General features: G+C 47.0%; 1 protein-coding gene across 1 annotated transcript in view; it reads left to right on the top strand.

The window, feature by feature from the left end:
- Nucleotides 1–6,493, top strand: part of LOC137675738 (mitogen-activated protein kinase 4-like) — a 31,935-nt gene extending 25,442 nt beyond the window's left edge. Inside the window, exons 4-5 of the mRNA XM_068421935.1 lie at nt 465–666; nt 3,003–6,493. Of these exons, the coding sequence (XP_068278036.1) occupies nt 465–666; nt 3,003–3,690 (890 nt within the window). The 3' untranslated portion in view covers nt 3,691–6,493. The remainder of the gene's footprint in view (nt 1–464; nt 667–3,002) is intronic.
- Nucleotides 6,494–13,705: the final 7,212 nt, after the last annotated feature.

Below are 13,705 nucleotides of genomic sequence, written 5' to 3'. Positions count from 1 at the left end.
AATCTAATCCCACTTCAGCTGCACATAAAGATGTGAAATCAGTTGTCTGAAACTCAGTGTGCTTGTCAAATGAATCTGAGAGCATGGAATCGAATCCCAACACCATCCAAAGGTCCTTTTGGGGTACAAGCTTAGCATTCTGGCCCGTGATTGCAGCGCTGGGTATAACATGTATACACTGTCCTGTGGAGGTGTGATGCTCTCCCCATCATTTCTCCTGCCTTGCTAGATGAGGTGAAACCTGCAGGGTGCAGGATTGCTCCGCCGCAAGCACACAGCTCCCATGGGGGGTAAGATGGATGCATCGAGGAGAGAAGTGCCCGTTTGAGATGCACGTGGGATGTGACCTTTAATTCCTTCCTTCGAGGGGATTTGTTATGGGGGGGATTCGTGAGGCTCATCCTGGAAAGGAAGCTGGTATTGCTTTTGAGGAATTAATGAGCTTGTTTCTCTCTGCTTCACAGCTATTGATTTTCTGGAGAAAATACTGACGTTTAACCCTATGGATCGATTAACGGCTGAGATGGGTCTGCAGCATCCTTACATGAGTCCGTATTCCTGCCCCGAGGATGAACCAGTGTCTCAGCATCCGTTCCGGATTGAGGATGAGATTGATGATATTTTACTGATGGAAGCCAGCCAGAGCCAGATGTCTAACTGGGACAGGTACGGTACCCAGGGCTGGGCCAGAGACCAGATACTGGCTTAAATTCTTTAGGCAGAGCTTGACTGGTGAGTCTCTGACCTGCTCTTGATTGGGTTCAGTCACACGTGCTCCACACTCACGAAGGACACTTGCTTTTCCTTCTTTGTGCCATAGTGTAATTCTAGCTCGAGCTGGCACCTTGCTGAAGCCAACGAGAGGTTTGTCACTGATTTCCACAGAGAGTAGATGTTGAGTCTGCACGTTCCAGTTACTTTCTTTCCGCTCTTGGTTTTATTCACAGCCTATATTGTCTTCATTTGAGTTCCATCTGTTTAAATGACACTACGGTTCTTCCCTCTGTCCTCTGTTCCTGTAATACCAGTTATAAAGTGACTGGTAATTCTTGTACCTTTTGGGGACTGGTCCTGATTTGGAGCTCTATATTTATCACTTTTCAAGGTGCGTAAGCCCCAGAGGCCACAGATCTGCGGTCTTTTAAAAAAAAATCTTTAATTGTGTTGACTTTTAAATGGTTTGCTGAAAGTCGTACAGGAAGTTTAGAGCAGATCAAAGCCTTGAGCTGAGGTCTCTCCTGTCCTAGATGATTACCCCAGTTACTAGGCCAGTCCCAGCACCAGAGCAGGTAGGACAAAATAAGCAGCTAAGAATTAACTAGGTTCACTTTCCTATAGAGCTCCTTCCAGCTGAGCTGGCTGAACATGCCTGCAGCATTATTCCTCTCTGCATAGCAATTAAATCTCCTCGCCATCTTAATCCACTATTATTTTACCAGCATTGAAAAAATAATCTAAAGAAATCCCTTGCCTTCACAGTTATTAATCTCCTTGCCTGAATGAATAAGTATGAGGACGGAGGCTGGGGGGGACAACCAGGTAAATTAGGTAAAGAGGAAAGCTGGAAGCTTTTCTCGGGATATCTGTCTTCAGTGTATCCCCACAGCTCCGGGATCCCTGCCACTTATAGTCCCCAAAGAAGCAAATCAGCTGCTGGAGGTCACCTTGTCACCCTTTTATCTCTTGTTGTGACACAAGAAGCTGGGACCTAGGCTGTTGGTCCTGCCACCCATCTGGGGACATCTGCTATAGGGCTGTAAATTTTGCAACATAGAATCATAGAATCATTTTGGTTGGAAAGGACCTTTAAGATCATCAAGTCCAACTGTTAACCCAGCACTGCCAAGCCCACCACTAAACCATGTCCCTAAGCACCACATCCACATGGCTTTTAAATCCCTCCAGGGATGGGGACTCCACCACTAAACCATGTCCCTAAGCACCACATCTACATGGCTTTTAAATCCCTCCAGGGATGGGGACTCCACCACTTCCCTGGGCAGCCTGTTCCAATGCCTGACAACCCTTTCCGTGAAGAAATTGTTCCTGATATCCAACCTAAACCTCCCCTGGCACAACTTGAGACTGTTTCCTCTTGTCCTGTCACTTGTTACCTGGGAGAAGAGACCGACCCCCCCCACCTCGCTACAGCCTCCTTTCAGGCAGTTGGAGACAGCAATAAGGTCTCCCCTCAGCCTCCTTTTCTCCAGGGTAAACACCCCCAGTTCCCTCAGCTGCTCCTCATCAGACTTGTGCTCTAGTAACACTCTAGCTGAGTGTTTTAGAAATGGGAAATGATTTTTGCCTGTGTGTTGTGGGACACCTGAAGAGCGTTTTGTTGCCGGGACGTAGAGCCCCGATACCTGGGATAACACATTGTGTAAAGGCATCTCAGTTAGGAGCCAGGAAATTAGATGTCACTTTGAAAACCGTGTCTAAGAGTGGGTGTTGTCGGGTAATTGTAATTAAGGGAGTTCGACTGGCTTGAGAAGTTATCACTTAGCAAGGTGACCCTTCAGGTATGCTCTTGGTCCGTGACGTCAGAGTAGACTGGTGATGTCTAATCTCAGTGGGGATTTAAGCTCGTCTTTTTTACTTTTATGGCAACAAACAAGGAGCACTTGCACTGCAGGTGCTTGTTTCTGGGCTGAAGGAGAGTTTGATTATTAATATTGTTAATCGTGTTTTAATCCCAAGTGGAGAGAAGGTGATGATCGGCTAAATGAAGTGGCCAGTTGGTTTGGTTGTTGGGCTTTTATTCCCAATACTGGTCCTGCCCATGCAGCCTGGACAAGCCTGAGACTCCTCATAAATTACTCACAATAAATTAACACACAAGAAAAAGGTCTTTAATATTAATAAGAACTTATAAATCTGTAGGTCAGCAGCATATTAGCATGAAAAAAGTAAAAATAGCAGCAGCAACGCGCATATCTGTTTGAGCGCTGCTGTTTCTAACGAAGCCATCAGCTGTCCATCTAATAACAATGTGTCTTTCGCAGGTATCACGTAAGCCTCTCCTCCGATTTGGAATGGAGACACGATAAATACCACGACATGGATGAGGTTCAGCGAGATCCCCGGGCAGGGTCTGAATCCATTGCTGAAGAAGCACAAGTTGATCCACGGAAATACTCACAAAGCAGCTCGGAGAGGTTCTTGGAGCTATCCCACTCCTCCATGGACCGAGTATTTGATGCCGATTGTGGGAAATCGTGTGATTACAAAGTGGGGTCACCTTCCTACTTGGACAAATTGCTGTGGAGAGACAATAAGCCCCATCATTACTCAGAGCCCAAGCTGATTTTAGATTTATCCCACTGGAAAAGAGCAACCATAGCACCCGCAGCTGAGCTATCGCTGGAAGAAGAACCATCCAACCTCTTTCTGGAGATTGCTCAGTGGGTGAAAAGCACGCAGGTGGGTTTCGAGTGTGCCAGTCCTCTTCCAGAGATTCAGGAACGGAGCCTGCCATCTTCTCCTCACCACCTCTACAAAGAACCCACAGAGGTGAATAGTGAAACAGACCCTGGCTTTGACTTGGACGTCTTCATCTCCAGGGCACTGAAACTTTGCACAAAACCCGAGGATCTTCCAGACAACAAGCTCAATGACATCAATGGGGCCTGCATATCTGAGCACCCCGGTGAGATTGTACAAACAGAGGTGTACCAGAAAGAGCGATGGTGAGGAACTCACACTCGGGAAACCCCGCTGTATCTCCCTGTTCCTCTCTGATGGTATGGCCATTGCCTGGGGCTGAGTGGCTTCCATCTGTCATTGAGCATCCGTTTTTTTACGCTGTACCGAATGCCTTTTTCTGAAAAGGCAAGCACAAACCACGTGCCCCTTTTGATGCCTTAGAAATACCTTTAAGGGAATCAAGAGGTGTGAATGAAATACTGCGTTTCTTCTACTGCCTTAACACTCTTGCCTTGCAATCTCTGGGACCTGTTTGAAACTTTAATGTACGAGGGAAAGATGACAGTACATGATAAGTTTTCAAACAGAAGTCAAATCAACTTCTTTTCCTTTCTTTTTCTATAGCATCTTAAAATGACGAGGACAAAATCAGCATTTTCATTAAGGTCAGGTACGCTCCTGGTTTGATGGGTTCCCAAAACACCAACCTTTGATCTCCTCTGAGGCACCCGTGTGAGTACAGGCGGTATGGAGAGCAGCGATGCCAGGCAGTGTCCGTGGTCAGCCGTCAGTCGGCAGAGAATGGAACTAGAGGTAGAGTTTGGCCATCAGACAGAAAATAACTCTTCGAGAATGTTAATGGGGAAGGAATTTGACCTACAAAATATGGGCCACTTGGGATTTTATTTTGTTTTTTTTTTTTCTGATTGTAAGACAAAATTTTTGCTAAGCGCATTCTCCTCATTTGGTTTCTTGCACATAAATTCTCCCTTCTGTTGTACGGGGCAGATCTGAGCTCTCTGAGTACTTACAAGGCCCCATACAATGCATTTCAGTGTCACAATCTGGTGCTGCGAGTCCTGTCTCGGGCAGCTGCCCAGCAGACCAGCAAATTCTGGTGGTAAGGGCTGGACAGGAGTTGAGAGCTAGAAACAGGGTGTCTCATGGTGCAATGCTGCCTGGCATCACCAGCTACACAGACTCGGCAAGGGCACCCACCTTTGCTAATAAAAAAATAAATGAAAGTACTACTATTTTACCTTCTGATAAAGATGTTGTGAAGAAAACGCCACTTCCCGTGGCATTAGGTTCGTAACTGGCCACTTTGCTTCCAGCTTCTTTGGAAGATGCTGGTGTCAGCAGGCAACTGAGCACGGTTTGTAAATAGACCCAAACGCAACTGATCTACTGTAACTTCTGTTTTCAGCCACACTTCTGAGCACCTTAATAATTAATCAGCTAACAAGAGTTTGTATATGGAAGAAATGTTCTATACTTATATTTAATCAAACTCAGCAGTTTTTTAAATGGAAAACCTGTAAATAGTGTCATAAAAGCCAATCTCTGCTTTCTTTGCCATCGTGTCACTGTGGTTTCCAGCACAGCGGCACTACTTTCATTTGTAAAAGATAAACTACTGTGCTTAGTAACTCCAAGGTCCATATTTAACTAGTGTTCCCATACAAATTATTTCTACCTTTTTAACAAGCAATCTACTAATTGTTCTGAGATGTGAAGAAAACTCACGTGAGACTCGGATGACAACTAACAGCAGCATTTACTGTATTAACCCTGATTTCTGTTCTTGGTGGGATTAGGTACAGGTTCAGCTGTAGGAGAGCTTGTGCAAGGCATTGACAAGCCCCCAAACTTGTTCTTATTGTGAAGATCTCTCCTTCGGTGGATTTGAAATGCCATTACTCCAGCTGATTAGCAGCATGGGTATGAAGGCTGCCGGCTGCATGGATGGGATGGGGTGGAGGTCCTGGGGCAGGGGTGGAGAAGGCACCTGGAAGGCAAAGCCATTGGAGAAGGCATCTGGAAAGCAAAGCTGTTGGAGAAGGCATCTTGAAGGCAAAGCTGTTGGAGAAGGCATCTGGAAGGCAAAGCTGTTGGAGAAGGCATCTGGAAGGTAAAGCCATTGGGCTCTGGTCTTTGCTTTGGGTGTTTGGACATCCCCCACAGTGGTTTAGAAAGGGGAAACAAGGGAGAAACAGAGGGTTGGTTTCCAGCGTGTTGCAGATTATTGATATACCTCAACTAAAGCTCAGCACTTTTACTCGTGGTGGAAGAAACTCAGACGCCGAAGAAGCGGCCGTCCCTGCAGTGGAGTGGATCCGAATCCGGCCCCGGCAGCCCACAACTCACCACCCAAGGTACCACTCAGCTTCGCCATGCACCCGGCAGCAGCCAGCAAAGGCTGGGAAGGGGATTGTGGCACTCAAGTGAGTGTGTGCCCAGAGCGGAGGAGGTGGCAGCAGCTGCAGTTGTGCCCTGTCGCGCCCTGGTGCCACCCAGGAGAAGCCCAGGCTCTGATGGGAGATGTGCAAATGCTGCAGCCGGAGGCGTCAACTGCAAATTAGATGTTTGGGAGCCGACAGAGTTTAAACCTGAAGGATAAGATCAGCAACGCAAGAGCTGACTTTTAAAACTCTTTTCTGACAGATTCAGCAACTATTTGATATTGCTGGGTTAAACACGGAGACACGCTGACACATGAAATCAGCAGCGATCAAACCACACCAGTGTTTTCTTCAGCGGACATCAGGCGCCACGTCCTCTGAAACCAGAAGCCGTTTTCTGTGGGTTGTTGCATTCAGCCTGAATGTCTTCGCCAGAGATGTACGGGACTATTTGTTATGGCCATGAAAATAACAGTTTTGGTTTTGAATATTGTCTTCTAAGGAGGAGTGGGAGCTTGGGGGCCCACAGTTAAACTCTAATATTAACTTCACAAGAAGCAAATGGAGTTTATTGCAGCTGCTCCGGATTTTCCATCTCGGTTCATGAGCTGTTATTTAATGTTGTTTCCAAAATGTCGGTGTCACATTCTGGGAAAGGGGGGGAACGAAAGGGGTGGCTTTAATTTGTTACCTGAGTGTGCTCAGCTGATCACAAGCCAGATTTATTTCTCATCTACAACAATAAAATTTAAGGCCTGAGCCTTTCTCGCTTGGTAGCTTGTAATTATTTTGCTTATTATGAGACTTGAAATGTTTATTCCGGTACTCGCATCTAGGTCGCTTCTGCAAATGATCACGAACACCTGAATTCGTGACCTGCAGTGACCTGCTGTGCCAATTGGACACCCACAAGGCTATGGGCCCGGATGGGATTCACCCCAGAGTAATGAAGGAACTGGCAGATGAATTTGTCAAACCACTCTCTATTATCTACCAGCAGTCCTGGTTAACTGGAGAAGTTCCAGCTGACTGGAAATTAGCAAATGTAACGCCCATCTACAAGAAGGGCCGGAAGGATGATCCAGGGAACTATAGGCCTGTCAGCCTGACCTCGGTGCCAGGCAAGGTGATGGAACAGATCATCCTGAATGCCATTACACGGCACATGCAGGACAATCGGGGCATCGGGGCCAGCCAACATGGATTCATGAAAGGCAGGTCCTGCTCGACCAACCTGGTCTCCTTCTATGACCAAGTGACCCGCTTAGTAGATGACGGCAGGGCTGTGGATGTAGTCTATCTAGACTTCAGTAAGGCATTCGACACTGTTTCCCACAGCATCCTCCTAGACAAACTGGCTGCCCGGGGCTTGGATGGGTAGACTCTTCGACGGGTTAAAAACTGGCTGGCTGGCCGAGCCCAGAGAGTGGTGGTGAATGGGGCAAAGTCCAACTGGCGGCCGGTCACTAGCGGTGTTCCTCAGGGCTCAGTTCTGGGGCCGGTGCTGTTCAATATCTTTAGAGATGATCTAGACGTAGGGATTGAGTGCACCCTCAGCAAAGTTGCAGATGACACCAAGCTGGGTGGGAGTGTCGATCTGCTGGAGGGTAGGAAGGCCCTACAGAGGGATCTGGACAGGTTAGATAGATGGGCCGAGACCAACGGCATGAGGTTCAACAAGAACAAGTGCCGGGTCTTACACTTCGGCCACAACAACCCCATGCAGCACTACAGGCTGGGGGAAGAGTGGTTAGAAAGTGGCCCGGCGGAAAGAGACCTGGGGGTGCTGATCGACAGCCGGCTAAACATGAGCCAGCAGTGTGCCCAGGTGGCCAAGAAGGCCAATGGCATCCTGGCCTCTATTAGGAATAGTGTAGCCAGCTGGCCTAGGGAAGTGATCGTCCCTCTCTACTCGGCACTGGTGAGGCCGCACCTTGAGTACTGTGTCCATTTCTGGGCCCCGCACTTCAAGAAAGATGTTGAGGTGTTGGAGCGAGTCCAGAGGAGGGCGACCAAGCTGGTGAAGGGTCTGGAGGGTCTGACCTACGAGGAACGGCTGAGGGAGCTGGGGTTGTTTAGCCTGGAGAAGAGGAGGCTCAGAGGTGACCTTATTGCAGTCTACAACTACCTGAAGGGAAGTTGTAGTGAAGTGGGAGTTGGCCTCTTCTCCCAGGCAACTAGCAATAGGACAAGAGGGCACAGCCTCAAGCTTCGCCAGGGGAGGTTCAGGTTGGACATTAGGAAGAATTTCTTTTCAGAAAGGGTTATTAGACATTGGAATGGGCTGCCCAGGGAGGTGGTGGAGTCACCATCTCTGGATGTGTTTAAGAAAAGACTGGACATGGCACTTAGTGCCATGGTCTAGTTGATATGGTGGTGTCAGGGCAATGGTTGGACTCGATGATCCCAGAGGTCTCTTCCAACCTGGTTGATTCTGTGATTCTGTGAATTAGCATGTACGTCGCATGAATATTTGCATTCTGGGGTTATCACTCTTCTTGGTGACATCCATTGACAGCACAAGGGGCAATGGGTGCAAGCTGGAACACAGGAGGTTCCACACAAATATGAGGAAAAACTTCTTTACAGTGAGGGTAACTGAACACTGGAACAGGCTGCCCAGAGAGGTTGTGGAGTCTCCTTCTCTGGAGACATTCAAAACCCGCCTGGACGCGTTCCTGTGTGACATGATCCAGGTAATCCTTCTCCAGCAGGGGGATTGGACTAGATGATTTTTCGAGGTCCTTCCAATCCCTAACATTCTGTGATTCTGTGATTTGGTGTCGGGTGGCTTTTCACCGAGCTTTGCTTTGGCTGGTGCTGTCTGTCTGAGTGTTCAGGGTCATGGGGAGGGAATTCAGACCTCGTCAGCAACACGGTGACTTCTGCAAACAGCTGCTTCTTGCAGTTGTTTGAAGAATCATTTCAGTGCAAGGTTAACCATCAGGTATTTCAATAAATTTGCATGTTTTACTTATTTGCAAAAGAGAAAAAAAGGGAGCGTTGCAATCCTTAATAATATAGATGGTGTGTTGGGCCACTGAGACCACATGGCAGTGGGATGGGTGGATGCCCTGGATTTAGGGTGTGCTAAGCAGAGGCAGGAGGAACGGAGGCTGCTCGTTGTCATCTCCGAGGCTCAGGAGTGAGGTATGTGGTCCTGTGTGGTGCTGTCGGGAGGCACCGCGATGACAACGCAAGGGACTTCACTGAGGGACTGCGGATGTCTCTAAGCTGAGGAGGACCTCAAGTTTAGAGACTGGCGTTTAAGCCAGCGATCAGTTATATAAATGCCCGTGCGGGTCCCAGCCGTTGGGGCTGGCCTTTTACATGGTTTTATTTGCAGAAGAATGGAGGGAGCAGCATCCCACCACTCTGAACCTATGGGAGCTGCTCGTGGTGGTCTCTATGCAAGGATCTGTCCTTCCACTGCAGCCACCCACTGGCCACAAGCTGGTGACTGGGAATCCATCAGGGAGACGAGGGTGCAGCTGCCTGCTCAGCTGCTCCTAAAAACACCTTTAAATATCAAAATGATGCCTCCGGGAGAAGGTTGCTGGCCTGGTGATTGTTCTTCCCCAGCCACAAACACATGACTATTTTTACTGCAGTTTATTTTTAATCGTGTTGAGATTCACCATCACAGAGCTGCGTTAACCAGATCTTCAGAGCTTTACCATTAAAGTCATGAAAAAAATCAGCTTCAGCTTACTTTTAAATATGGTTTTAGGGACATCCTGGGAAGTGTTTCCTATGCAAATCACACCTGGATCCCAGAGTAAAACTGCAACATAGTGTCCATGAATATTATAAGCGAAGACTGGACTGCTAATGATCATTTCTGTCCCTTTTAATCCACCGAACACATATTTGAGCAATTTCATGCCCCTAACATTTTAGAGAGCTTGCAGTGATAACACTGTATAGTGTGGCACGCAGTCATGTCAGGTCTGAAATGTTCCTATTTTTTTCTATTGATTGTAAAAGGGATTGAAAAGAACAAATACACCATAGGGTTTTTGCTCGTGAATAGTTGCCTTTGACATTGTCAAAGGCAGAGTTTGATTTTGTAGTACATACTCGGGTGAGCGTAGTCCTCTCAAAGTGCATTTTTGCTTTCCGAGACCATGCTCACCACAGTGTTCTGAACTGCCATCTGGCCGCTGTCGGAGCTGGTTTATAACAATCACATTGCTAAATTCAAAGAGTAGGATTTTATTTATCAAAGAAAGGAGAATTTATCTCAAGAAGACGACCTTTTCTCACGGGGGCTTATTCCATTGGCTCTTGGGTCGCGGCAGAATGGATTGCAACGAAAGGATCTCAAAAGGGTTGCTTTGATTAATGTTGCGGTGAAAATAAGGTGGTTTAGGAAGTCTGTATAAATTTTTATTAAGCTTTGGAGGGAGTATACCCAAGTACATCTTTGACAGGACAGACTATAGGTAAAAATATAATTAATTCCTGTGATACGTCACTGTTGCACAAAGTGTTTGTGTGCACGCACAGATCATAAGTTGTTTTAAGTTTAAGCAATATATAATATTCCTCCCAGAAAATGGCAATAGATGTGGGTAAAGGTGCTTCAGGGTGTGATTTGAACTCTCTGCTTACCCTCTGTGCTTCAGCGACACGGGTGAGACCCACTCGGGGCACGTCTGATGCACCGGTTAGTGCTTGGGTGCCAGCTCTGTACTCCTGTTTGTGGGAATTCCTGTGTAGATCATAATGGTGGTGGTATAAATATCTGGGGCAAAATGTGGGGTAATTAAAAGCCTTCACCCCTGTTTTGCATCCTCGGTTGGCACAGGCTGCTTGGGCACGCGGGGCTGCCACCGCCTTGTCCATAGCCCTGTAGACACCCATTAGTGACCGCCAGCTCTGCGCGGGGTGCGCGGGGAGCGGGAGGGAATGAGCTGGTGGTGATGTCCTGTCTCAGTGCCATGGCCCGTGCTTTTCCATCCCTCGCTGCCTGTTACGGCAGTTCCTTCCATAACTGCCACCAAAAACCAGCAAGGCACTGATGGGCAACTCTTAAACTATTTAAAAGTTTGGCATTTTACCAGCAGTTGGTGATTTGACATCAAGCTTTTCCTCCTGTCGGAAGACATAACAGGATCACACCTATTTGGCGTATGTGTGAGCAGCGAGGAGCGGCTGTAGGTCTGGGCTTGCAGGGTGGTGAGCGTTCCCCGCTCCTGTGAATGAAGCCAGGAGATGCTTCGTCTTGCTGAATGGCATCTGGTAGGTTTTCTCCAGCAAAGTTATTTCAGTACTGTCACGGTTTAAAGCTGGGCCGGCCTCCTCCCTGAAAGGAAAGGGAAAGGGAAAAGGGAGGGAGACTTATGGGTTGGAAAGTTGAGAAGAAACATACCTCCACACAATCCAATATGAATCAAAGTGAAGACCCTTTATTAAGCATAAGCTGTCCCTTTTATACATTTTGTACTTTCACTGGCTTGTAAGCATGTGCATTGCTACTGGTTAATATTACTAAACATACTCTTTGATGTGTCGATTGGTCACTGCTCTGCCACTGGTCCTTTCTTAATTGGCTCCATCAGTTCTTGTTTCTTCTCCTCCGTGTTCGGTTCCCACCGGCTACTCCCTCAATTCTTGTTTGCTCAGCTACTGTTTTTCCTCATCTCTCCAAGGTCGGCTTGTTGACACTAGCTACATGAATCTTGTCACGCAGCTAGGCCCTCACTCCATACTCTCATACTTCTGGCTCATTACATGACCATTCTCCTCCAAAAACCCCTCTACAATTCCCCCTTTCTTTTCTTGAGCCAGAAAGGCCGTGTTTATTGTCCGCTGCAGGGCCCTTTGCAAGCAGGAGAATAAACACGGTAATACAAGCATGATAATACAAATCATGAACAATCCCATCAATAGCATTGTAATCAATCCGACCAGCCATCCAGGAACCCATGCTGTTCCTGTATTTTCTGTGTGGCATCCATGAGCTCTTTGATCTGCTTATGAATTGACTTGGAGTGATCATTCAGATCCATGCAACACATCCCATCAAACTCCTGACATCCATGACCATGCACTAATAATAAAAAGTCTATAGCAGCTCTGTTTTGTAAGGTAGCATGTCGGATACTATCTACATCATTGGCTAATGCTTCTAAAATTCTAGAAGTTTGATCAGCTCTTTTTGCAACCCAGCAAGCTAAATTTCGCAATTGTGTTAGTCCTTGTGCAGCATCGTTACATTCTATCCCTATGTTAGTGACACTTCTTTTTTACCTGGCCTTATGTAGGTTAGTATGGTTAGTATGACTTTTCACATAGGCATTAGTAAACTTAATTTACCTATGGTACACGGACCTCCCAGTTTCTTACTGGGCAACTTTGGCCAAGCCCTATCCCCACAAATTAGGAATAGACCCTTTGGTAATTTTTGCTTTCAGATCTGTTTAAGGGGACCCCCACTAGACATGTATGAAAGGGTTGTTCAGGCTGAGCTAAGGAGGCACAAAACTGCGTCTGGTTCAAGCTCCGCATCAGAGTCACCCAAACGTTGTGACTCCCCTTCCATGGTGTCGGTGGAAGGACTATCGGTTGATGACCTTTTGTCAGGTCCAGGATCCAAAGCAGGCTTAACACAGAAAAAACAACCCCTTGCTTCATCATGACTGCGCCTTTTGTTCCCTTTTCTACACCTCCCACGCAAACCTTTTTTCACACTTCCCGCAGTCAGGGCACTGGATCTCTCGAGAGGTCAGTGTTCCGAGGCAGATCCTGAGTTGGCTCCTGTAGTTCGGGTTGTTTTTGTAGCCACGGCTTCACCCACTTAGCTGGTACCCATTTGGCTCCTGTATCTGTAACGACACATGCATACCCTCGACCCAACGTTATTAATTTCATTGGACCTTCCCACACACCAGTCACCCCATTTTTTACCATCACTTTGGCTTGTTCCTGTTCTTTCTGAAAATCCTCCATACCTCCCTTTAACCCTGCACCATGTTTTACCGCTGGAGGTACAGAGTAGTCCTGTGGCAAGCGTAAAAGGTTTAGTACATAAAGCGCTTTACACAACCTGTCAGGAGGAGATAGCCCTGGCTCTCCCCCTTTTTGTTTTTGTAAAAGGTGTTTCAGAGTTTGATTCATGCGCTCCACAATAGCTTGTCCTGTTGGTGAATGTGGGATGCCCGTTACATGTGTTATACCCCACAGCTGGAAAAAGTCCTGTGTGGCACGTGCCACATAGCCTGGGCCATTGTCCGTTTTAATCGTCTGTGGAATGCCCAGGGCCGCAATAGCAGAACGCCTGTGTCGTTGAACGTGTTTGCTGGATTCGCCTGTTTGCGCTGTAGCTATAATCAAAGAAGAAAAAGTGTCAATTGTTACATGAACATATTTTAACCTGCCAAATTCAGCAATGTGAGTTACATCTGTTTGCCAAATGTCCAAGGCCTGCAGTCCTCGAGGATTGGTTCCTTGTATCTGCGTAGGTTGCAGCAGTTGCTGACAATCAGGACACATAGCCACGATATTCCGAGCATCACTGTGTGCCAAATGAAATTGTCGTCGCAGTGCCCGATGTCCTTGATGAAAAAACTCATGTGATATACGTGCCTGCTGTTTAATGTCCGGCACCTGTACAGTCATTGTAGTGGAATTTGTGGGGTCAGAAACCAAAGAGTCCACTCGAGCATTGCCTTCTGCAATAAACCCAGGCAAATTAGTATGATTTCTTACATGTAAAACATAAAACAATGCAGTTCGGATTTGAATTTCTTGCCACAGAGCTCGCAGCAATTCAAAAACACACTGATTACGTGTATGCTCTATAACAGATCTATCCAATTGCTTTATAATGCCAGCTACATATGCTGAATCAGTAACCAAATTAAAGGGAATGGGAA

The sequence above is a fragment of the Nyctibius grandis genome, chromosome W (assembly GCF_013368605.1).
Source record: "Nyctibius grandis isolate bNycGra1 chromosome W, bNycGra1.pri, whole genome shotgun sequence".
Lineage (NCBI taxonomy): Eukaryota > Metazoa > Chordata > Aves > Nyctibiiformes > Nyctibiidae > Nyctibius > Nyctibius grandis.
Note: the sequence above shows the minus strand (reverse complement) of the source record. Positions and strands in the feature narration are given on the sequence as shown.